General features: G+C 38.8%; 1 protein-coding gene across 1 annotated transcript; it reads left to right on the top strand.

Annotated features, from left to right (window-relative positions):
* Positions 1–7,253: 7,253 nt before the first annotated feature.
* On the top strand, positions 7,254–22,364 carry LOC307024439 (uncharacterized protein). The gene is made up of 7 exons (XM_079658528.1): positions 7,254–7,441; positions 7,841–7,965; positions 8,453–8,553; positions 9,137–9,285; positions 10,013–10,241; positions 10,877–11,097; positions 20,929–22,364. Exons 2-7 carry the CDS (start codon positions 7,853–7,855, stop codon positions 21,094–21,096), a joined length of 981 nt encoding a protein of 326 aa, XP_079514654.1. The 5' UTR covers positions 7,254–7,441; positions 7,841–7,852; the 3' UTR covers positions 21,097–22,364.
* Positions 22,365–23,770: the final 1,406 nt, after the last annotated feature.

Below are 23,770 nucleotides of genomic sequence, written 5' to 3'. Positions count from 1 at the left end.
ATTTAAGCAGTCAAACCTAAAATATTGTGACAAATTTATCTTGATATTCTCCATATTCACAAGCCCTATACAAACATTTTTTAATTAGTATTCCACAAGACATAACACTTTGTAAGTTTTCTCAATATATGTGCACAAAGACTTTGAACAAGTTATTTTTTTAAATAAAACTGCAGCTAATTATGCAAATGATGGAGAAGAGAACAATAGTGTGAAGGTGGGCCCGCTGTGAGAGGCTATTTAAATGTCGTAGGTCAGAGTAAAAGGGCCCCAAGACAAAACTCCATTTAATCCCTGCAGTGTTTTGGGAGCCATCGCCCTGCTCCTGCAGCCTGGATGAAGCCACTTCACTCCTTGTTGAGATTACTAGCAGGCACACATGGGGGCCATTAATGTTGAAAAGCCACAGCCCCACCTCTCCCCCAGTGCTACCCCGGGAGCCACTAGCTCCATAATGGCTCCCACTCTCTGAATTAATGGCGCTCACAGACCGTATGAAGAAAATGGGTTTTAATGATAGGCCCCGGTTATACCAGAGAGGAAAACTGAAAGAGGACGGCAGGCAAACCTTTTGTGCCTCTAGAGGCAGCGCAGCCAAATTAATTCCAGCTTTAATTTGGATCCCACTCTTAGAGAATTAAGTGTTTTACCACGAGTGAATGGAAAAAGAAAATCATGGAACTCAGTAAATGTGTGCAAATTTGGCCCTCCAAAGTTTTGCCTATTATCAAAGTTAAGATAAGTATTGAACCATCACATCCTGTTACACTGAAAAAACTGAAACATTAACATTAATTACATGTATTATAGTCAACACATTCAACATAACTTTATTAGGTTAGTTGAAATCAACGTTTCAGTTTTTTCAGTGTATGTTGTGACTCATGTCACCGATTAATACAGGTTGTGAAGCAGTGAGGAATTTTTTTTGATACAATATTTGTTCCTTTTCAGTTTAGATGACACTTGTAAATTATATATGACTGTTTTATCTTTCATTGTATGATAGACATGTGTAATTTTGAGAGATCCAGACTTTTCTGCATTTGGTTCTGCAGCACCTTGTATTATATTTGCTTTGGCTTGGTTTAACCCTTCCATTGCCTTGCAGCCACATGTCAGACAATACGGAGGGAGGAGTGCTGGGGCTCAGGATGTCTGTCTGCCAGCTCTGTAACAGTATCCGATGAGAGATGGACATGCAGATTCAGCACACAGTAAATGTCCATAATCCACTGTCAGCAGCAAGCAGAGGATTTCCTAAACTTCCAAGCGGTGTCGAAAAAATCTCCCACTATGCTAATAAACACACCATAATTCAGAGAAAGTAGAGTTATCAGTGTTTCGTTATTGAGTGAACTTGAGGGTCAGCAAGAAGAAAAAAACGTTACCTATTGTATTGTTTGTCAGCGTTTCTGATTTGAGGGTGAAGTCACAAATGTAATAGTATTTTATTATAAAGAGTTTCATAATTATTATTAATATTTTACACTTTTGTATATTATTATGTCTTGTTTTGATGTATTATGTTTTATGTATTTGTATTATTGCACTGCTATTTATTGATTTTTCTTCTTGAGTCCCTTTTATTGTAGTCATTATAATAATTATTATTGCTATGTTTTTCTAACTACATTTATTTGTACTATTTCCATTTATTTTTTTAACATTATTTTGTGATTATTTTTGTCATTTGAAAATTGTTTTTCTAGTGTCCTTTGGAAATATTATTGTCTATATTAAATGTATCTTTTTCTTTCTTTGAAAATGATGCTTCATATTAAAAAAACATTTTGAATAAAGATTTAAGGAGGTTCTTCTCCTGCATAAATCATCAACAACAGTTCCACATTGCAGCAGATGTATTAGAGGCAAACGTCCCGCAGAGAGAGGGGAGACAGCCAGTCCATTGACCATCCCTTTCACCTGAAACCCAAGAAGCTCCTCTTAAAGAGAGTCACTTGCAATCAGAAAGCCTCCATTTAATTACAACACACAGGAAATTACCGAGTGAATGGGTCAGGCGCTGATAAGAGGCTGAGCCCTGGGGATGACAGCTCCTGAAACTCGAGGAGACCCAATCTCAAAGCAGACTTATCACAAAGGCCAAGTCTGGAAGCCTGACAATCTGATTGTACTGTCATCCAGATTCATAATTAATATATTTATCAAATTAATCGCTGAAAAGAGCCCTGGCCTCTTGAACAGTAGGCAGATTCATTTGCCACTGGCTCGGCTTACCGCTAATAACAGTGTTGTCAGGGAAATAGGCCCGAAATGGGTCAATGCCCCTGCTCTCATGACAGACAAATTGCTCATCTGTGTAGAGATGATATGGGGATTTCAGAAAGAAAGAAAGAAAAAATGTCATTGTTTGGTGACAACCACAATTGCACCCTTGTTTCAGATTGTGAGTACCAAGTTGGAGGAACATGAAAGGGGCATTTACTGTTGGGGGAGAGCTGAAAATACCTGTTGTTGTACCTCTGGTTTTACAAATCACTCATCAAAGGGGCTGTCTCTGCCATATGTTGTTCAAGTGAAGAAGAATGTTTACAGTGTTTCCTCGCCTAAATGAAAACGAACCTGGATTATATAACCCTGACTTCTAATAGCTTATATTTGACCACATTTAACCGCACCAAGAATGGAAAATCTTCTTTGAAGAAAACTGTTTTTTTTTTTTATGTTGATCCATACAGACTAAGATTCAGATTCCCACAGTATTTAACGTGCAGGAGTTCTCAATATTACAGTTTAAAAGGGCCCTTAACAGAGTGTAGAATTAGAAAAAAGTTATCTGCTGTTCCATGGACAATGGCTTTAATATTCAACACATTTAAAGAATGTTGATTTATGTATCAAATCTCTCTTCAAGCTTACATGAAATAGAAAAATACAATATACAAACAAGAGCTGTCTTTATCCGTATATAAAAAGAACCAAAATGATCACACTTCCTGTGTTGTTATAATTCTTGTTGGGAACATGGTTGACCTTTTCTTTATAAAAGACATTGTGTCACCCTTGGTTTTGTAGGCGCTAATTACAAAGTGGACACATATGGCTCAATTTAGCACGCTAATGAGAATCTTAGGAAGCTGCTGGGTGAGAGTGAAGGGCCTCTTTTGTCTCCTGGATTCCCATCTGGGTCCCTAAAAAGAATGAAACCATGATCATTGATCATCAGCCCAGGTGATGGGGTTTGTGGGTTTTTTTTGGAAGTTTTTCCTTGCACGATGTGAGGCTCCAAGGACAGAGGGTGTCATTTTGTCATATTGATATTCTGTACAAACTGTGAAGTCCACTGAGACAAATGTAACATTTGTGATATTGGGCTATATAAATAAACATTGATCGATCATTGATTGAGGTGATCACTAACTTATTGCTGCAGTTGTAATAAAATGGTAAATGTATCACTTGTATTACATACACCCAAAACAGAGACACACTTCTATTTCTTCTTTGCTTACTTCCTGTAGAGCCTAAATGACATATCTATCAAATTTAATTCAGCGTCTTTTAGGTACTTTTTTTCACTTAGCTTATTAACTTAACAGTATACTGAAATGTTTGTTGATTTTGGTTTCATTCTTAATTCAAACACTACATTCTTGAGCTCTGCTTCCGGTAGTTAGATGCTTTTTATTGTCTCGTTTCATAGCCGCCTGTAGATGGCAACTCTAGGCTTCTTTAAGAACATTCCACTGTGGAATTATTGTTGTTTGAAAAACAACATTTGTTTGACATTAATACAATTATAAATCCTGAAATAAGTTAGTCACGCTTATTTTTAAGTTGCAATGGTGTTGGCCATAATACAAGCTGCATTCAGTAAACATGCACACATTTCCAGATTGAATGCAGTGGAGGACTAGGCTGTAAAATATGTTATTTGAAACAGTTTGCTGATGAAAGATGCTGAGGATCATTGTTCATGTGAGCTAGTTTCCCTCTCCGTTTATACCCTGAAGTAACAAATTCTCCTACAATGAATTCTCAGTTAATCTTCTCTTCTTTTTGTAATAATGTTGTTTTAACATGTTGTCCTCCTCAGCACTTATACAGTTGGTGTTTATGCTGTCTGTCAGCTGCTGGTGTAGGAGTTTTCCACAGAGAGCAGGGCAGGTTCAGCTCAGCGGCTGAATGGACGGACTCTTCACTGACAACGACTCACCCGGCAGGTAGCAGAGGCTTTCAGCGGGGCCAGCCTGCAGCAATCAACTTAGTTAGAGGGCTCTCTCTGTAATTGCCAACTATTACAATATGTGGCATGAGGGGTTCAACACTATTTTCAAACATGATGAAATGGCATCAAGGCCTCCTCTCACATCCAGTGATAATTGAACAATTAAACTTTAGCATACAAATGACCTCTTCATATGGCATAACTAATTACTGAGGCAGGCTAGTCACAAAGAAGGCTCTCCAAGGTCGATACCAATTTATGTTTTACAATTTCAAGCTTCCTTTTTGAGCCCAGGTTTAACTGGGTTTATTATATCAATAGGATTATTGGTTATCATGTTTGTTATCATTTTAGCATTTAGGTTTTTAGCAAAAACACCAATAGAGTTATTATAACTCATTTTCAGAGCCTTATTTTGAAAACCTCTTTTCAGCACCCATGGTTATCAGGTGAGATTGTCCTAATTATACAGGTGATTGAGACCCAGGAAAATGTTCAGACGATTTACTTCAGGTCATCCAGCTGCAACCCCTATTAAACAACTTGATTAGACATGCTTTAAATCACCTGGTTTGATTGGGGGCAGTTAAGCTCTTTATACTCTTCACTGTAAAATGCAAATTCTCTCTGAAAAAAAAGGGAATGGACAAGAATTCTCTGAGAGCATATGGAGAATCTCTCATATCAATAATTCAAAGGAAAAGAGCAAAAATTAGTGAGCAGAGCATCAGCCGTGTCATGTAACCATTACTTCTGCAAATGAGATATTTGAATTGAAAGATTGAAAATGGAAATATCATGAGGGTGAGAAATTATCTTTTTCTTTTACAGAACTAAAACTGATCTGCTTGTATGACAGATTGTGAAAAAACATGAAATTCATACCACTATCCTTCTCAAGATTATGCTTGTTTCCATAAGGTTACTAAGCCCTCTATACAATAGTAGATGAGCCCCCCAGGTAAGAACCCTGATGACTAATTACACTTCAGAGGGGACCTGAAAACCCCTCAGCAACTCCGCACACACATAGCAGAGCTCTTCAGGTGCATTAGGTGAAAATGGCATTCATGCTGGTAGAACCAAGGCTTCAGAAAGCACTCCAGTGGACCTGAAGTGGGCCTGTTTTCAGCCCATGACAACAGACTGAAGACATTAACATGAGTCTTGCAGCAGTAGTATGTATAATGACTCCAAAATAAGCAGTTGCTAATCCATCTGCGAAATACTTCTTCATACATAGCCTCAATGCCTTAATATCATGTTTCTAGCCAGGGTAAAGTGTGTTCATGCACTCATGATGACAATGTTTGACACTCCTCCTCAGCGGACAGTCAGAGATGAGACAGATTATGAATTTGATATTAACTTCAAATGAAAAGGCCAAACTAGGAGCACAAGGCACATTTAATATCTAAACGTGGCTGCTCACACACACACACACACACACACACACACACACACACACACACACACACACACACACACACACACACACACACACACACACACACACACACACACACACACACACACACACACACACACACACACACACACACACACACACACACACACACACACACGTCATTTGCAAGTTCCAATACAAGATGCGTTGATATGTGAAGGCACAAGATGAAAATGATTGGAAATGTATTTTGAGGCGCTGATTGTAGAAAATATTAAACTGCACAAAGAAGCTTTTGTTCTCGAATTCCTGCGGCAGTTCAGCCGGTATTGACTCTGATTTAATTTAATATCTATTTATTTCACTCCATTGTAAGGATTTTATTGAGGTTGCGCCTGCTTTATCGCTCCGATCTCCCCCCAGAAGTGAAGGTCAGGAGAGGCAGACTACCTCTGTTTATTGGCTTCCATTGAGCCCATATGAGCTGATTTGGCTATCTGCTCTTGATATTAAGCTCTTTCATGGTATGTTGTGCTATCAGGATATTGTTTATCACCACATTGAGATATTCCGTGTGTATTTTCTTGTGAATTAAATATTCTTCATCACTTTTTTAATATCCTCTATGTATTTCAAACAGGATGTGAGGATCCTGCTTTATGTGGAAGCAAATACTAAGCTCAGAGGAAAAACACCATATGCAGTTCATTTCACAAGTGTTCTTATATATGCTTAGAAATATAAAGTCTTATTAGTCAACTACTTTTCTCTATTGTATTAAGTCTGCCCTTTGTACTGTCAAGGCAGTGAATAATATTTGTATTCATTAATTTCACTATCATTTAACACAGCTTTATCATACAATTAATCATATAGATTAGAATAAATTGGAGTATGATTATGATGTGTCATGTAATCCAACAATACCAAAACAGTGAAGCAACTATATTGCTCTATATTTTTCCTTATTTCTCTGTTACGGCCAAACATTAACATTATGACTTATTTTCCTCTCACCTCAAATCCTAGTTGTGATCATATATGTAGCGTAGCTTGCACTGAACTACAACTCCTGCATTGTGTGACATAATGATAAAACCTCATAATGTTGTTTATTCAATTTCTCTTAAAGCTGTAGTAGTTTAGGTACTTTGGAGACTATAGGCTTTTCAATGTAAATAATAAGGAATCAAATCTTGACTCTCCATAAATCATAATAAAAAAGACACCAATAACAAAACAGGCAAACTGGCAAGAGGAACCTGTTTTGACATACAGCAGAACATAATTTCGTAATGTGCAGCCAACTATATATTTTCACCTGTTTTTGGTGATTACGTAATCTTGATTGCATGTGATCCATTACTACCAAGCCAACCATGAGTATTCATCTGCAAATACTTCTTGTTTACATGCATATCACATGTAGTTTATTTGTGGATTATGTATCCACTGTGGTGTTGTTGTACTGCATTTCTTTCCATAACATTTTGTCAAATATATTTCTCAGTCCAAAGCATCAGCTGGACATCACATGGAAATAACAGGAATTGTTCCCTAAATGCATCCCAAAAACACTGCTGGGACGAGTGACGTGTCCTGACGTCATGTCGTAACATGATCCTGCAGGTGGTGCACGTGGTATGTTGTTTACGTCTTCCAGGAACGCTGGAAGTGCAGCTGGGGAGAAAGGGGGGGCGGTGGAATTGTGAAACAGCTTTCCTTCATAGAGTTACATTGCTCATCATTTGGAAAAAGACCAGTAGAAGTACGTTAACGTCGTGTAAAATGTCGAGCTGAACTGCCTCATCTTTGCTCTTGAACGGTGCGAGACTTCCTCAGTATGTATTGTTTGTGTTTCAGAGCTCGTGCCAGGCATGTATTTTGTTCTTTGTTCTCTCCACAGTGTCCTCAACTTCAAATTACAGCGTTCATATGTTGTCAACAAAGATGTAACAAGTAGCAATGTAGCAGTTAGCATGCTTTCAGGAGGCTGTTAAAGCATAACATAACAACAATGCTGATGGTGTTTATAGTCAAACTCTTGGTATGTTAATAGAACACCATGTTCTAAACACTGTTGACATTCAAGTCCTGCAGTAGGTAACTAATGGAATCCAAACATTTACAGCTATTTATTTCCTTCAGTGTGTATGTTCTTTCACTGGATAGGCCTATTTTCTCTCTTAGTCAAACTGCTTAGTCAGTTAAATGTCATAATATATATTTAATTTTTTCAGATAAAGAATATAATGTCTCAGCTTGGAAGCCTGTTTACCCATATCATCTCCAAATCTCCTGAAAGTGTCCAGGACCAGAGCCCACACCGGACACCTAAACTACCTGACTTTATTCAACATGTCAGGTAAGTCCTTTGGACATTATAACTGCATTAGTAAATACATATTTGTATATGAAGAATGTATAATTTGAAAGGGATGTTTGAAGTTGTGATGAAACCACAGGGAGTTCACTTTACCTCTTCAGTGTTTTACCATATTGTTTTTTATTTTACAGCTGCCACCTTGCTTTTCTATTCTCATTAAACCTGATAATCCTGCTGTCGTACACTACCTGACCAGTATTTAACACCCGACAGACACAGTTTAGCTGGTGAACATAGTTGAGAATTGAGCAGCTAAAGAGCCAGATATTGCAATCAAAATGTTTTATGTCTGTTGGAAATGCTAACAGTTTTGTAACACAAAAAATGTCATAAAATGTACATTTTATGATGATAGCTTGTTCCACTGCCCCTTAGTGGCCAATATAAAAAAATGATATGAAGCTTTAAAAAGTGTTACAGAAAATAACCCAGGAACTTATTTCCTTTTTCTATGTATTCACTGTAGAAAACTCACTGGAATAAGAAAGGAAGATGTTTACTGCAATCTGCGTATCCCTGACAAGCTGCAGTCTGCCAAAGATGACATAAACATTGTTATCCTCACAGGTTGGTATCTCGAATAAAAAATGGCATTACATGATACATCTGTGCAACAAATCTATAATACTGATATTGTGGTATATGAATCAAAATGAATGTTGTGAAGTGCAGTGAAGAGTTTTTTTACAGCAAACATTATATCAAAGTAAAAAAAAAAGCTACTGGTACCATTATTGATGGCTCAAATCAATGCCCCTGTAAGCCATGACAGTGTACCAACAAGCGACTTACAATGCTTGAACTAAAGTAGCTAAATGGAATTCAGACGTCCTTAATTGTATTATTTTCTTTTCACAGATTAGTTGGAAAGTTTGACAAATGTGATCACGACATTATCTATTTCCGAGGTTAAGCTGTAAAAGGTCACTTTATTTAAGACGGTTCATATTGTTCTGTGTTAACTCCACTCTAGCCATTCATACATCTAGCAATATCACAATACATATCACTGTGGTTATATAAGATGATATGTGATGTAAGATTTAATCAATTTTTGCCTTGAGGCCTTAAGAAAAGTATTAGCTACATTATCTGGTTTTATACTATTACGCTGAGTCTTTAAATCTTCACTTGTCTTCTTTTCATTAAGGCCAGGGGATCTTCTGCATAGATGTGAAACCCTGGAGAGGCACGGTGTCCGCTCACAACCAGAACTGGCATTTGCAAGTGAAGGAAGAGGACCAAAACATAACCAATACCTGCATTGAGCAGATTGAGGATCCCCTCAAAGCTATCAAGGTAAAACAAAATTCAGCTGTAACGTTGAAATGCCATCGTGAAAACCTAAATGTCAAACTGTCTGGCATACTTGTGTCCAAGGTCCAACCAATTGTCCGGGACATTGTTTTCATCCGAACTCCAGCCGGGTGAAGAGACTCTGAGTCACCACAACAATTTATATGGAAATTTCAAACACTACAGCGAGGCTTCCTAAACTTCCCAAGTGGTTGCTCTTCATTTGAAAGGCTATAATTATGCTGAAAGGGGGGTGGATGTGGGGGGGTGAAAGCAGGCAGGTGCCTAAACACAGCTGTCACCTTATGTGCTTGGGTCTGTTAGGAGTCATTCATTTCCATCTCTATAGACGCTCAATTTAGACTGGGAGCTTGACAGAAGAGTCTGATGGCAAACACACACTGCATTATTTAAAGAGTTCTGCTTGAATTGGACATATTAACTTCAATAATCAACACAAAGCAGATACAGCTCCAACGTATGTGCTAATTAAAAGTTGTATAATTTAGTGGGTCTCTTTAGACACTTAGGATTAGACATCTGCATTTGTGTGTCTCTAGGTAATTATATATTTGTTAAGCACAGAGGCAACCTGTATAAACAATATGGCAAATGTATCTTTTTTGGGTGAATCTAGTCCTGGAGTTATATAATTAGCCAATTAAACTATCAGCAGAACATTTATGAATAACAGCTGCATAACTTGCATTCCTAAACTCTTCCTCTGTAGACCAAGACGGCGAACTTCTGTGGCCATTTGAAGCGAAGTGGAGTGTCAGTGCACCAAAGCCTCTTCTTCCCCAGGGTTATCTTCCTCTCCCCAGACTGCGAGCTGGACGAGGAGCTGAGGAAGAAGAGGGAGCTGGTCCTCCAAAGCCAAATAGACAACTTCCTCAGATCTTTCAGGGCGGGCTACATGGCATGGATGTCCGACTCTCTGACTCCATCCTGGCTCTCTGGTGAGTGGTTTGCTAAAAGATAAACATGAATACTTAAAGGGACTTAATATATGTTCTAATACTGAAGTAATCTGCTAGTGGATGCTTGTTTTTAAATCAGATGCTTTTAAACTTAGACAGAATGAAAAGGACTGCTGTGTAGGTATAAAGAACAGTTGTTGAATTTGCATGTTTTCAATACTAATCCACTTTGTATAAGCACATTTTTTATAAATAAATAAGCAGGTTTCTTCATTGTAGAGCAGTGGCCCACCTAATCATGTCTCGAAAATAAAACGATATATAGTCTTTGAAACAAGGCGCTGACCATTAATCTAATTGTTCCCTGGTTTACATTTTCAGGTAGCATTTGTTGCATGTCATCCCATTCATCTCTAATCATTTCATATCATTTATTTTCTCTTGACCCTCTAAGAAAAGACAACAAAATTCCCCCAAAATACGAAAATGATCTTGCCGACATAAAACATTTGTTTCATTGATAAAAAAACACTTTGAGTACTCAATAACCCGACTTTGTGATATTGGATTTTTTTTAACATTATAATGAATTTCACCACAGAATAGGATTAGATAATCCCGTTTCTGACAGGAATGCTAGGTCAACTTCTGTTATGTTGTGTGTTGTCCTGCAGGTCATCTGTCGTACAGGCAGATGGAGTCAGTGCGGGAGGTCCTGAGGAGGGTGGGGACGTGGGATCTGTTGCGCCTGCACTGTGGCGAGCAGCTGAAAGGAGACTTCCAGGGCTGCAAGTACATCGCTCTCAACCGGCAGGAGACAGACACGCTGGAGTTTTCCAGACTCAAGACCCTGTCGGCTGATTCGCTGTGGGCCCTGCTGGGACACGCTCCACAGGTCAGTCCACTCTGAAGGGCTATCAGGACCAGAAGGGCCGTCTGTAAATGAGAGATTAGTGCTGCATTTACGGCTTTAAGTAATAATATGAACCAAAGGTCCAGCAGGTGGCAGTATTACTTTATGACTGTCTCAGCTTTCAGGAATCCCCCTCTTGTTGAGACCTATGGTTGAGACTGGAGAATCACAGGGTTGAGTATTGCAAAAGATTGCAGAACATTACAGTCATTCAAATGTTATGGGGAAAAAAACATTAAAGCCATTTTTTTTTATTTAGAAAATGTCAAGATATTACTGTGTATATAAATAAAATAAAATAATTACAATACAATTTAGGTCATGAGACATTTCATAGAATCTACGGTATTACAGTATCAAATAATGTTATGAATGTTAAGACCAAATAATTGTAGGTTATATTTATTAAGAAGTCAAGCAATTAGACTGATTTTATTTTCATAATAAAAAGCAGGATGTGCCTTTTTTTAATGTTTTAAAAACATGTTTTGCTCTAGTGCTTAAGCTCTGTCAGTTAATTTGAAATTAACGCTCCGGTGTTAATTACTACCCTAACTCTTCAGTTTGTTATTGAGAGAAGTCACTCTCTTTGCCTGCGAGGTCCTCATTAGCTCATTGATTGAATCAAGTCATTGAATGTGAATAAGCATAATTTGGGCTCTCCATATTATCAGGTCGGTTGATAATTATTGTTTATGTTTTTGTGAGGTAATGATTTGGCTAATTAGTTGCATGGTGTCTCATCTGGTAGCATAAAAGGAAATCTTAACTGACTACAGTATGTCACAGTGATCGAATCAGAGTGCTTATAATATTCACACAAAATTATAACTGCTTTTGGTGATATTTTAAATCCTTCACAAACATTGTTTTTTGTTGCTGGTGCAACAGTGAATCAGTACTGCTTGTTAGGGAAATGAGTTGTTGAATGAAGTAATTGTTAGACAGTCAAAGGTCAGAGCTCTTGGGTCCAGTGGGTACGACCCCCGGTCAGCATCCATTACAGATTTCGTACCCACCCATCAGGACCCCAACAGTCTGGGCTTTCCTTACAGACTCCACTCAGGCTTTAGTTTACCCCCACCCCCCCACCCCAAATATCCAGACTGTATGTACTCTCCCCTCCTGCCTCCAGCTGCTGTGTATTTGATACATGACCCAGCGATCATTAGACAGTCTCCAGCGGGCCCTTTTGTAGCCCAAGGGGACACACACGGCGACAACAAAATATATTATTTTCAAAGAAGTATTTGTAAATGGAGTGTGAGGCAAAACCCCCTCCCCATATTTTACTAAGAAACGTGACTTGGATATGGTAAATAAGGTCTCTGTTTAGCAGGCTTAATATGTGGTAATACATTAGACAGGGGGTAATACTTGATGTGTTTCCCATTATCCATTGACTCCAAGCATTTAGGTGTAATAACCGCCAAAAAACATGGACTTTGCCATTGCATTTGTACTAAAAAATTAAGGAAAATATGTTCTCCTTTGATCTTGAATGTCAGCCACTCCATCTTAAGAAAAAAAAAAAGGTCTTAGCTCGTGTGTAGCAGCTGCGAGGGGAAGCTTGGGGGGGAGGCAAAGAAACCCGATAGCTCCCCCAGGCGTATTTTCAGTGCCCCGAAATAATGCATGCTTTTGATTTGTTACTTGTAAACACACCGGATAGCAGATCTGCGATATGACCCACAGTTTCACTCAGGCGTCTGTTTGGTTGAAAGAGGGTGGCAGCAGATGCATCCACAAAGCCACCGTGGAGGCACAAGGTGTGTTTTCTGTTCCTCGGTCAATTACTCTGCGGAGAATGGGATGTCTACATGTCCCCAAAGTGGAGAATGATTGAGTAGAGTGGCTGTAATTTATTAATTATGGTCTATATTCTTAGTCCGCGGTTCTGGCTTCATTCAATTTGTATGGATTGAGGAGTAATTACATTTGGTTTGTGTGTGTGTGTGTGTCTGTGTGTGTTAGGGAGAGAGAGAAAGAGCTAAAGATCTTTATGTCATAATTTAAAGTGCGGGTTACTAACGTTGTTCATCTTCATGTCGTCTCCCATTCTGAAATTTGAATGTTTCATGAGGTCTCTTTCTACCAGTTTATATAATCCACTTTATTCAGGAGTAGAAATAGAAACACTGTGTTTTAAAAAAAAAAAGTCTCCTCGCTCACGTTGAGCCTATAGAGTGTCTACTAATTGCAAAGCGTGAGACAACAATTGAGTTCCTACGAGCGTAACATGACTACTCCACCCTGTGGATGCACCCCCAACATCCCGGCTAACAAATAACAAGACCCCGGTTACCGTAGCTACTGCTTGTCTCTCGGACTGGCTGCAGATTCCACACGGAGGTATAGCTTGTTAATTTAACTCCGCTTTAACTTTAACATTCCTCTCTGTTGGGCCGTCTCCCAGGCTGCACGCGTCACCGCCTGTAATGGACAGTGCTGTGCGCTCGGTGCTTAGCACAGAGAAGGGAGACAGGGGAGACATCAACCTGCGCTCGGTGCTTAGCACAGAGAAGGCAGAGAGGGGAGACATCAACCGCTTTGTGGTGATAATGAATGGAAGCACACAAAAGGCCAGGAGCTGGCCATTTACAAAGCCTGCACATTGTGCTGTCTAAATGGATGATATTGGTAGACACTGCAGCTTTTCAGTTTTTTTATATAGAGAAAAACGTATTTTGGCATTGAAATAAAAATATATGCAGTACCCCTTACTATTGATTATAATGAATTTATACTAGTTATTCACATATTTGGCTTTTGTATGCGCCTTCATGTAATTTCCTAAGCAAACAAACCGATATAAACATGGCTGAAAGCTGTGTTCTTGAATGGATGCTTTTTGGCCACAGAAACAACAGTCATTTTAGTTTAACAGACGTGAACCAAGAAAAAGATACTTAAAGTTGTTTCACCACATTTGATGGTTTAAGATTAACGACTACCCAATTGAAACTTGATGGAAGGATGATTTATGTACCAAAGATGAGATTCTGGAGAACATCCCAGAAAGAAATAACTATTAGTTTCAACAAAAATAAAAATTGTGTGGAAATCACCAGGATGTTCAGATTTCTGTAATTGCTGTCGCTCTCGAAAAAGAAAACTGGAATTGGAAATAATTTTCAGCAGAGTGTGTGTAGGAAGCTACAGAGGAAAGCTAACCATGCAATTACACATGAGAAGGGTGCTGCAGAATCACAAGTGTCGGTAATGAACTAGTGAAGACACCCGCACTTACACAGTGGAAGGCAATGATATAAGCTGCCTTGTAATAGCGTGTGATTAAACTTGGTAACATTTATTTTTTCACTCGAGCACTATGCCACAGTGAAGAGTCCTGTGGAGAGATTGTGCATCTGTCAATTTGAAGATGACTCAATGCATTTCCTGCAAATTCATAACCCAGCATGTAAAACCAGTCATTTTTAAAGGGCTCTTCATGCGCTCTTTTGTTAATTTAGTTAAACATCAACCAGTAGAGTTCATGTTTTACACATTCCTACTTAACACAGGTGGAGATAGAGTTTCAGTAAATTTGAATACATGTTTAAAATAAAACTCCATACCATTAATATTCATTACAAAATAATTCCTTTGAATGTGGAATGAGCTACAGTTGTGCAAGACACAGAGTAGGTAATACTTTATGTAATACCCACAAATGTTGTATGATTATACGGTTACATTGTATACGACATGCATTACAACTTACTATGCAAAAAAACAAAAGAAAGACCGTACTCATATCATATTTATGAATGTTTTTTTTACAATAATTAACTATTTATAAATATCTAAAATATCTCATCCTTTTTCAAGAACAAATATATATTCTCTTACAGCACCATCAAACATGAGGATTAGATGCCTTTCTTTGTCATATACTGAATACCTTTGAGTTTTAAACAGTGATTTAGATGAAACAACCAGTATGAATATTTCTTTGTGCTTTTGGAAATTGAAATCAGCATTTTTCCCTATTTCCTGACATTTTATTGACACAATTATTAATATGCAAATGGTGTGCAGATTAAGCGGTAATTAAAATAACTGTTTCTTACAATAGTCTTCAGTGAAGTTCAATAGTCGATAATATTGAATTACTGTTCAGACCTTTGCTATTGTACATTTAATAAGACCATATAGGCTTCATACCATATTTTGATGAGTCTCTGACATCATCCAATTAAGCATCAAATGCTAAATGTATTATCTAAGAGAAACTTTCCTTTGGTCACCGGCCAAGATGTTAATTTGAACTCGGCAAGCTCAGCTATTTGTTTGGGGGATTCAGGATATTACAGTGATCCCCACAGTATAGCTTGTAAGATATGATCAATAGGGATTCATGAATAATGAAGAGGCCGAGTGGAGCAGAGACACTTAATTACAGTTTCAAAAGCCATTCTCGTTAATTGAGGAGAATAAAGGTGGTGAAGTGGACTGAACGGCGACATTAGAATTTTTTATCTCTGGCTTTCTTTTTTATTACAAAAAAAGACCCGGCTAAAAACACCAGCTGGTAATTAGCAAGTTCGTACTGTTTATCCCAAATTGATGCACTTCTATGTTTGACATTTAATATCGCAGTTTGTTTTGTGTGCTTGCTCCATTTCCTGTGACCACCTGTGAGCAGACTATCGTTCTTTTAATGTGAAGGCTAATCTGCTGCATATCCAGACAGTGTGTGGCCGCTGTGTGCAGCAGATACAGTATTAAATTGACAGCCCTGCCATCTGTTACAGTTATGTGAAATTATGGATAAACTAGTTAACAGACACTTTGGCCCATTGTCTGTTGTTTTGATAATCACCCTTAATAACGGACGGCATCAATATGGTCTTTAAACCTGATTTGGGAGTTAATGGAGTCAGATGGGGGCAGTCAGTGTATGCTCTGGGGCTAATGCTGTTAGAGATGTTCGTAAAGAGCAAATTAAATCAGTCATAGATTGTGCCCTCTCAAGTCAGCCAGACAACCAGACCCATTGAGGAGAAAAAGGAGGGGATTCATATTTTAACCTCTCACAGAAAATGCACTTATGTGGATGGAAAATAAAGTCGGAGCTGGGTGAATGAGCTGGATGTAAATGGTTATTGCAGAGAGTCTTAATGGCTTCCTGTTAGCTGCGGCAGATCGGTTGGAAGCAGAGACGGGGCTGTTTACAACTCAACCAGCCACGTTCTGCGTTCATGGCTTTAGACAAATGTAGTTACTAACATGGACAGTTATTTCATGTCACCAGACCAAAGTTTAGGCATCTTAATGGATGGTCCACAGTAGGTCAGTCATTCTTCAAACACAGTAATTGAGCTGATAGCATTCTGGGATTCTTTTTTTCTGATATGCTAAATTAATAAATAGATTAGTCGGTCATACCAAAACAAATATTCTTGTCTTAAATCATTGTAAAATGTTGCTGTTTGACGATTCACTAAACAATTACTCAGTTAATTGAACCAATAATCTACAGATGTATTGATAGGAAAACCCTTTTCTTATTTCCGCAGTTTAGGATGCAATGATCCATTCTTTGCAATGATTTAAATCTTTTATAAATCATATTGAAATACAAAATTAAAAAATCTTCAATTGCTTTGCCAACTAGAATCTAACTTTAAAATTCCTGTTATCCAGTGTTTCCTCTCTCTGCAGGTTGTTAATGTATTCACCCAGTGGGCCAAACCACACACCTAATTGCCTTGTTAAATCCATCCCAAAGGACAGCACACTACTATTGGTCTGATTCCATCACATTTGGCCCGTCGACAAACGTGTTTTGCCGCACCAGAGGTGTGTAACTCGCTGTTCCTCCCTACTGTGTCTGGTGAGACACGGCGTGGAACAAAGAGCCCGTCGCCTGAAGTCGGTGTGGCGTTACGCTCACTCAGAGTTCACCTGAAACACGGCACCCATGGCTCCAGGTAACGGCCCTCGCTGACTGATACCCCACTGGGATTTCTTTGACTTTATCAGGGGGAAGAATCTGAACTTTGTGAATGGCAATACACACAGGTGGTGACACGTCTCTACCCAATTACACAGATCTTCACATTATTCACGTTCGTCAGACCTGTCACGTCTTTGATCGCAAATAACCCACTTTTATACTTAAACAGTAACATCTATGGTCCAAATGCAAAGTCCATGAGACAAGTTTAGTAGATTATAGAAAGGATGTCTGAGACCAAATATGAGAATCAGTGCCATAAGCTTCCCTGCAGGTAGGAGCTAAGGAGATCACTATCAGCTGTTTGTGAGGAGATGTTAGAATGAGCTGTCGTCTTGAGTTGAGGGGGTAAAAGGTGAACAGCGCACCAAAGGCAGGATTTATGACTATTAGCAGACGGTAAATAAGAAGACAGAGTTTGGCCCGTTGAAATGTGAGTAGTGATGTCATTCACACGACCCCCCCGACACTGAAAGTGAGAGGCGGATCAGGGGTAGACACGTTAGGTGAGCTCTTAGCCCTTTGTGTGACACCTAACCTTAGCCCCAAGGGTCCTGTGCTCCCCATTAAGTGTTACACACACACACTCACACATTCTGCGCTTAACATTGTTTTGTTTCTTGTAAAATTGTGGAACATTCACAGTGAAAAGTGAGTTGGTTTCTATTGATCTATTTGCGGTTAATATTTAGGATGCAAGTTGTTGTTTTAATGTCAGCAGCTACTTCACGCTTTGTTCTTCTACTGTAATTGAGAAACAGTATCGTCTTTGCCCTCAGACACTTGCCTCAAGTGGCTGAGAGGTGACGTGCAGTGACAGTTCCTGTTCCTGACACACCTTCACCTGGCAGGCAGCTTGTCTAGACCACACAGAACCCCCCTCTTTGATTTCATGCCAAAGACGGTTGCATACTTCCTTTCTTTATTTGACAAAACACAGTCAATGTAGCAGTAAATCAAACCTGGTTTGATTTCAAATAATGCATTATTTCTCTGGAGCTTTTCTGCTTGGTAACAGTTGTGCATTCAAGCCTGTTTGTCTCTGAAGGTTTAATGTTAAGGGCTGTCCAAAACTATATAAATTCTTAGTTGAAAAATACTCATAAAACGTTGTCGACTGATTGATACGTTTATTTAAACAACAAATCTGGAGAAACGTGCATCCAAAAATATAAAGAAATTACTAATTGATTTTAAAAAATCTTAGTCACCTAATACCTAATCAACCCTTTATTCAACTCTAAGTGTCATTGGTTCATTCCCAATACAAAAAAATTGATTCCATACAATTGACCTGTTCCTGTTCTTATTGTGGACTGTTGTGAATATACGTGTTATTTTATTATATTCTACTATACTATGTTCACTATAATCTAAAAATAATGCAATTTCAACCAAATACGATTTTAATTTGCTCATAACAACTAGAAGTAATCACCAAAGATTTGCCTTTTGTATGATGTTACAGAAAAACAATACATGCAAAGGGCTTTAAATAACATTTAGCAAAATATATCCTTAAAATCATAATTTTCTCAGAAAGGATTTAGGTATTCTCAAAAGACACCATTAAGGATAAAGGATTCCAAAGGAAGGTGCAGCCGTAATGGTTCGTAAATGTTTTATGGACGCTTTCCCACATGGCAGTATGTGTTTCAGAGTCTCTCCTGCTGCTCTACAATAGTTTTTATTTTTTTGCACGAGTTTGAATATAATGATGATTATGTCTGCTCCACATAGAGGGCAACTTTGGTTCTGTCAAATTAGTTAATTACTACTACTTTGGGCTATGATTTGTTAGAATAATCCCTCTCTGATGTCTTTGTGTTGGTTTGTACGCCTCCCTGCCACCAGCTGTCATGAAGCTATTTTTTCATGCATCCCAAATTAATAGACACTCATTCTGAAGTGTCTGATGCTATTGTAATACAAGCCATGTGGCATTCGGCCAAGGCTGCAATATAAGACACAATTGTTCCTCCTGTTTTAATGCACAGTAATAAGTAAGTAAATGCTGGAAAGATGTGTGTCTGAAATCGCGGTGGCCTTTGTTGCAGATAATTAGGTTAGCAGCGAGAGTGTGCAGGTGTTGAGAGTGTGCTCGTGTTGTGTTTTCGACTTGCTCATATTCGTAGGCTGTCAGGGGTGTCGCACTTCCCATCAGCCCCAAATACACCAACCTCTTCACTATTAAAATGATCACTTTCAATAGCAGACAAAGGAAAGAGGGAACATATCTAGTGCAGGGTATTCTCCCCACCTCTAATGCTTATCTGCCTTTTGATGTCGGCGTAATAAAAGGCCTATTGGGCTTCCACAATGACCTGCAAAATGGACAAGGGCCGATACACTGGGCTCTGACTGTCGCTACCATTAACTAAAAGGCCCAGACATTATGGAGAGCCGGGGATGAAAGAACATGGAAAAAAATCATAATTGAAAAATTGCCTAATGCTAAAGTGAAAGAAAATGGAACTGTGAAAAGGCACTGTAATACTCTGTTATCCCCTGTAAATGCAGCCAAACAAGAGATGCGGCGAGGCATTCTTTTTGAAATGGATGTGGTTCAATTACCTGCATGTCTAAATCTAGTTAAGGCTTCCATTGTGAGGCTCAAACATAACAGGCAGTTTTGATGTAGTGTTAAAGCGTATTATGCCCTACAACCTACATAAAATCAAGAGAGCTATGACTCCATTCAAGATACAGAGGGGAATTAAAAGAGCTCACAGTGAGAAGAAGGTTCATTTAATATTTATTCTGTTACACGCTACCGTTTTCATTACTGTTCCAAAAGAGCTGCTAGATGTTTTAGTTGTGAAAAATATTTCTGTATTTTTTTTTTAATCCCATTTCTGTGGATGACTAATTGGTTCCTGGATCACCTTGCATTTATTTTCTTCGTATAAAAGAGATGTGATGTGTTCTAGCTTTAGCCCGTGATACATTTGACCAGTAGTAGACCTTCTACACTATCAAACTAGAATGGACCCTAAAAAAGCACGGTGTATCTGATAGAAGATAATTGATTAAACACGTTAATAGACAAAAGATTAATCAGCAAAAGTCAAGTGGAGTAAAAAATGCTGGTTAAATATCTTTGTTGTTTTGATTGTTGGTAGGATGCAACAAGCCTTTTTTTGAAATTGTGACGGGAATTTTTCCGATAAAGAATAAACTAAACATGCTGTGAAAATAATGGACAGGTGAACCAGTAATGAGAACAATGTTAATTGCAGCCGTCAAACATACATTTGGTCATTTGTAGGACGATGTTAGTAAAAGTCTGTTTTAAATATGGTTGAAAATTGGATCCTTTTAGAGATGTCCAGTTATTTCTAGACAATTTTATGGACTACATTTCAATGAAAGTTACACATTATTTAAAAAAAAGTTGTTTGAATTGTTGAATTACCATACTGTCTTTTACTTGTCAACCAAAATAAAGCCAGTTTTGTTTTGGCAGCTTTGTCATAATTAGCTGCAAATCAAAAAATGCCTTTTGGGTGAAATCTTTAGATATACAGTCTATGGTGAAAATTCAAGTTTGACAGATTTTATACCCTTTAAAAAAAAAACAGTCCCTTCCAAGAGGGATCAGTAGGTTTATTCTGGTCCTTCAGTCTTCAAGGCCCAGACTAAGCAACAGCATGTCCATGAAGAGGTCAAATGTGAAGCTCATGAGTGTCTGCTTAGCTCTGGGCCAAGTCAGAGGTCTCGGTCAGGGTTATGACCCGAGCGTGAGCCCCTGATATCCCAGAGCAGCATATTGTTTATGAGCCTCTTCTGTTCTGACTCTCACTTATAACCTTTATCATATTTATATTTCCTTTTCCTGTCTTTCTCTGCAGGTGACAGTTAAAATGTACAAGCGTGGACCTCAGGGCTGGCTGGGCAAATCCCTGATCGCCACCACCACCATCCCCCCCAACACCTATGTGATCTTCAGGATCAGCGGGGAGGAAACAGATGCCAAAATCTCAGCAAACACCATTCACAGCATCACACTCAGCCACTGACCGTGTGTATTGGCAAAACAGAGGATAGCATCACTGCATAGCGCTGTGGGAAGAGGAAGCTCTCTTTAATATAACAACAAAAAAAACGTTGCTCAAACCTTCTCATATTTTTACGAGTGCCTTTTACTATACAGTGTTTGTACTTTGTGATATAATGTCTTAAAAACACTTTCTGAATGTCTTTCCATGAATTTGCGATTGTCAGTGGCAATGATATGTTAATGCAGATGGTTTCATATCATTATCCTGATTAACTTTCCCTTGTTTTGGATTTCTAGGGCTGGCCCACACTTTACACTAGCCATTCATTAATCATTACGCTAGCTGATTGTCACGTCAGTTCAGGATTGAAGTGTTTAATGTGTTAATTGTGGCGGCCACAAAGCGGTGGCCACTGCCCCGATGAGGGCCGAGCATCCTACTGCCTCTGTGGGATTAATGGGCAGTGATTTACGGTCTGTTTAGACGGTGTGACTGTAAGGTGCTTTATTAATATGCTCCAGCGCACGGAAGAGATGATAACATATTCAAGAGCGCACAGGCGCGGCCACTAGCTACAATTCATAACTGAGTCACTTTCCATCAGTTACCAGGCTTGCACAGCTGCGCTAACAGCTAGCAATTGTATTTCATGTGCCTGGTAGTGGGCAAAATGAAGTTATTTCCATCATGATACCAGTGCCTTTAGCTAATGCAATAGAAGCAGCTCTCTGAGTTGATGGTATCTCTTTGCATGGCATCTCTCTACCTGAAACATCATTACACTGTACTCAAGCTCCTCACTTTTTCAAACGTCTGTTTACCATTTTACCTGAGGGTAAGATTTGGAAAACAGCACTGTATTCTTTACATTTGTACTCGCACATTTGTAAGAGTGTGGTTCTTTTTCAAATCTTCTTTAACATTGCTTGAATTCAAAAGGTTTTGGACAAATGTGTTGTCATTTTTAAGCTTACCTAGTAAAGAGTTTCCTCAGGAACGGTTTTGTACACAGAACTTATAACAATATGGGAAGAAAATGATTTGGAGAGATATGTAATCCTGAGTGCTAGGTGCATGCAGGTAAATATGAATGTGTTTGCTCTTTTTTTACTTTAAGCACTTTCAGTATCAAGCCAACTTGATTGTAACCCAACCCTTCAGTTGATTGATTTAGGCATGGTTGTTTTTTTAGCTGTTTGTGTTTATAATTTTCATGGTATTCTCAAATGTGTTTTTACATGTATTTGTACTATCTGGTGTCATAATAAAAATATGTAATGCTTTAATTCTTATTATTCAAAGCCACTTGTTGTCACTACTAGGCCACAAGCTTTCTTCAAAGCTCTGTGCACGTTGAAAGCATGCAGCGCGGTGACGGCTGGATATTAGGACTGGATGACTGGCCATGGGGACAAAGCGAGCTCTGTCGGGCAGCGTGGTGGCGAGAGGGAGGGGAGGCTGAGCGGAAATGCACATGGCGATCAGACCAGAACATAGTGTGACAAGGTAACAAGGTAAACTGATCCCAGGCTGCAATTCCTCTGCAAACTGAATCAATGAGGGTTCTGTTAAAGAGGAAATCCTCCCGGATATCAAGTTTATGTGAATCTATAGCACAATGGATTTAGCAGTAAACATGTTTTCCTTCGCAGTAAACATGTGCGTCATGTAACCTACAGATAGCTTTTCTGTACATCTGTAGGATGAATCCAGGAAGGGATGAACTACAATTCCCTGCAGTAAGGCCAGCTGTCTAACTTTGACCTCTGGCCGTTGGGCAAGGTCCCCAGGGTTGCCAGGTCAGGTGACTGCTTTGACCTTTCCTTTGTACAGGACATGGAACTGTAGAGCAGCGGACATGAAGGACCGACCCCTCTCGAATGACATGCGAAGAAACGAGTCACACCCTCATCCATTTAAGTTCCGAAACCCTGCACCACAGTGCTGTATACATACAGGTCAGTACTCAAGGACAAAAAAAGTTTGACTGAACCCCTATCTTCTGTTTTCTGCTTCAGTTTGACCAACTCTAAGGTTCTGATCAGACGGGTCAATACAGTCTTTTTAACTCTCTGTTTTCCGAGATGCAAGCCTGTTTCCTCTGTGAAGGGCTCTAGAGATGAGATTGTGTTGTACTGAGAGTCTAACCCCACGGGAAAAGCTGTGTTTACTGTAAGTGGGAAAACGTTTTGTGGTGACTCAGATTGTGCCCTTACACAAACACAATGTGAACAGCAACTGTCTGCATTAATATTCAGCTGTTAACAATCACTCTGAAGCTATCACGGCTGCTATCTTGACTTTACATTTTTTCAGAGAAAAAATCTTTGTATTGAGTTTCGAACATGCATAACCAGTGTTTGTCATTTAGAAATGGAAAGCAAAATGTATGCATACAATTGAGACAGTGGTTTGTACTGATTGAAATGACAAGAAACACAAACAAACAATAACGACTAAAATAATCCCCTACATTCACTGCCTGTGAGCCTTGTACACACGATTATTTACCAGGAACATTGTTAAATGAATATACAGTGGGGCAAAAAAGTATTTAGTCAGCCACCAATTGTGCAAGTTCTCCCACTTAAAAAGATGAGAGGCCTGTAATTTTCATCCTTGGTATACCTCAACTATGAGAGACAAAATGAGACAAAAAAATCCAGAAAATCACATTGTCTGATTTTTAAAG

Source organism: Notothenia rossii, assembly GCF_949606895.1.
Source record: "Notothenia rossii genome assembly, chromosome: 11".
Classification (NCBI taxonomy): domain Eukaryota; kingdom Metazoa; phylum Chordata; class Actinopteri; order Perciformes; family Nototheniidae; genus Notothenia; species Notothenia rossii.
Note: the sequence above shows the minus strand (reverse complement) of the source record. Positions and strands in the feature narration are given on the sequence as shown.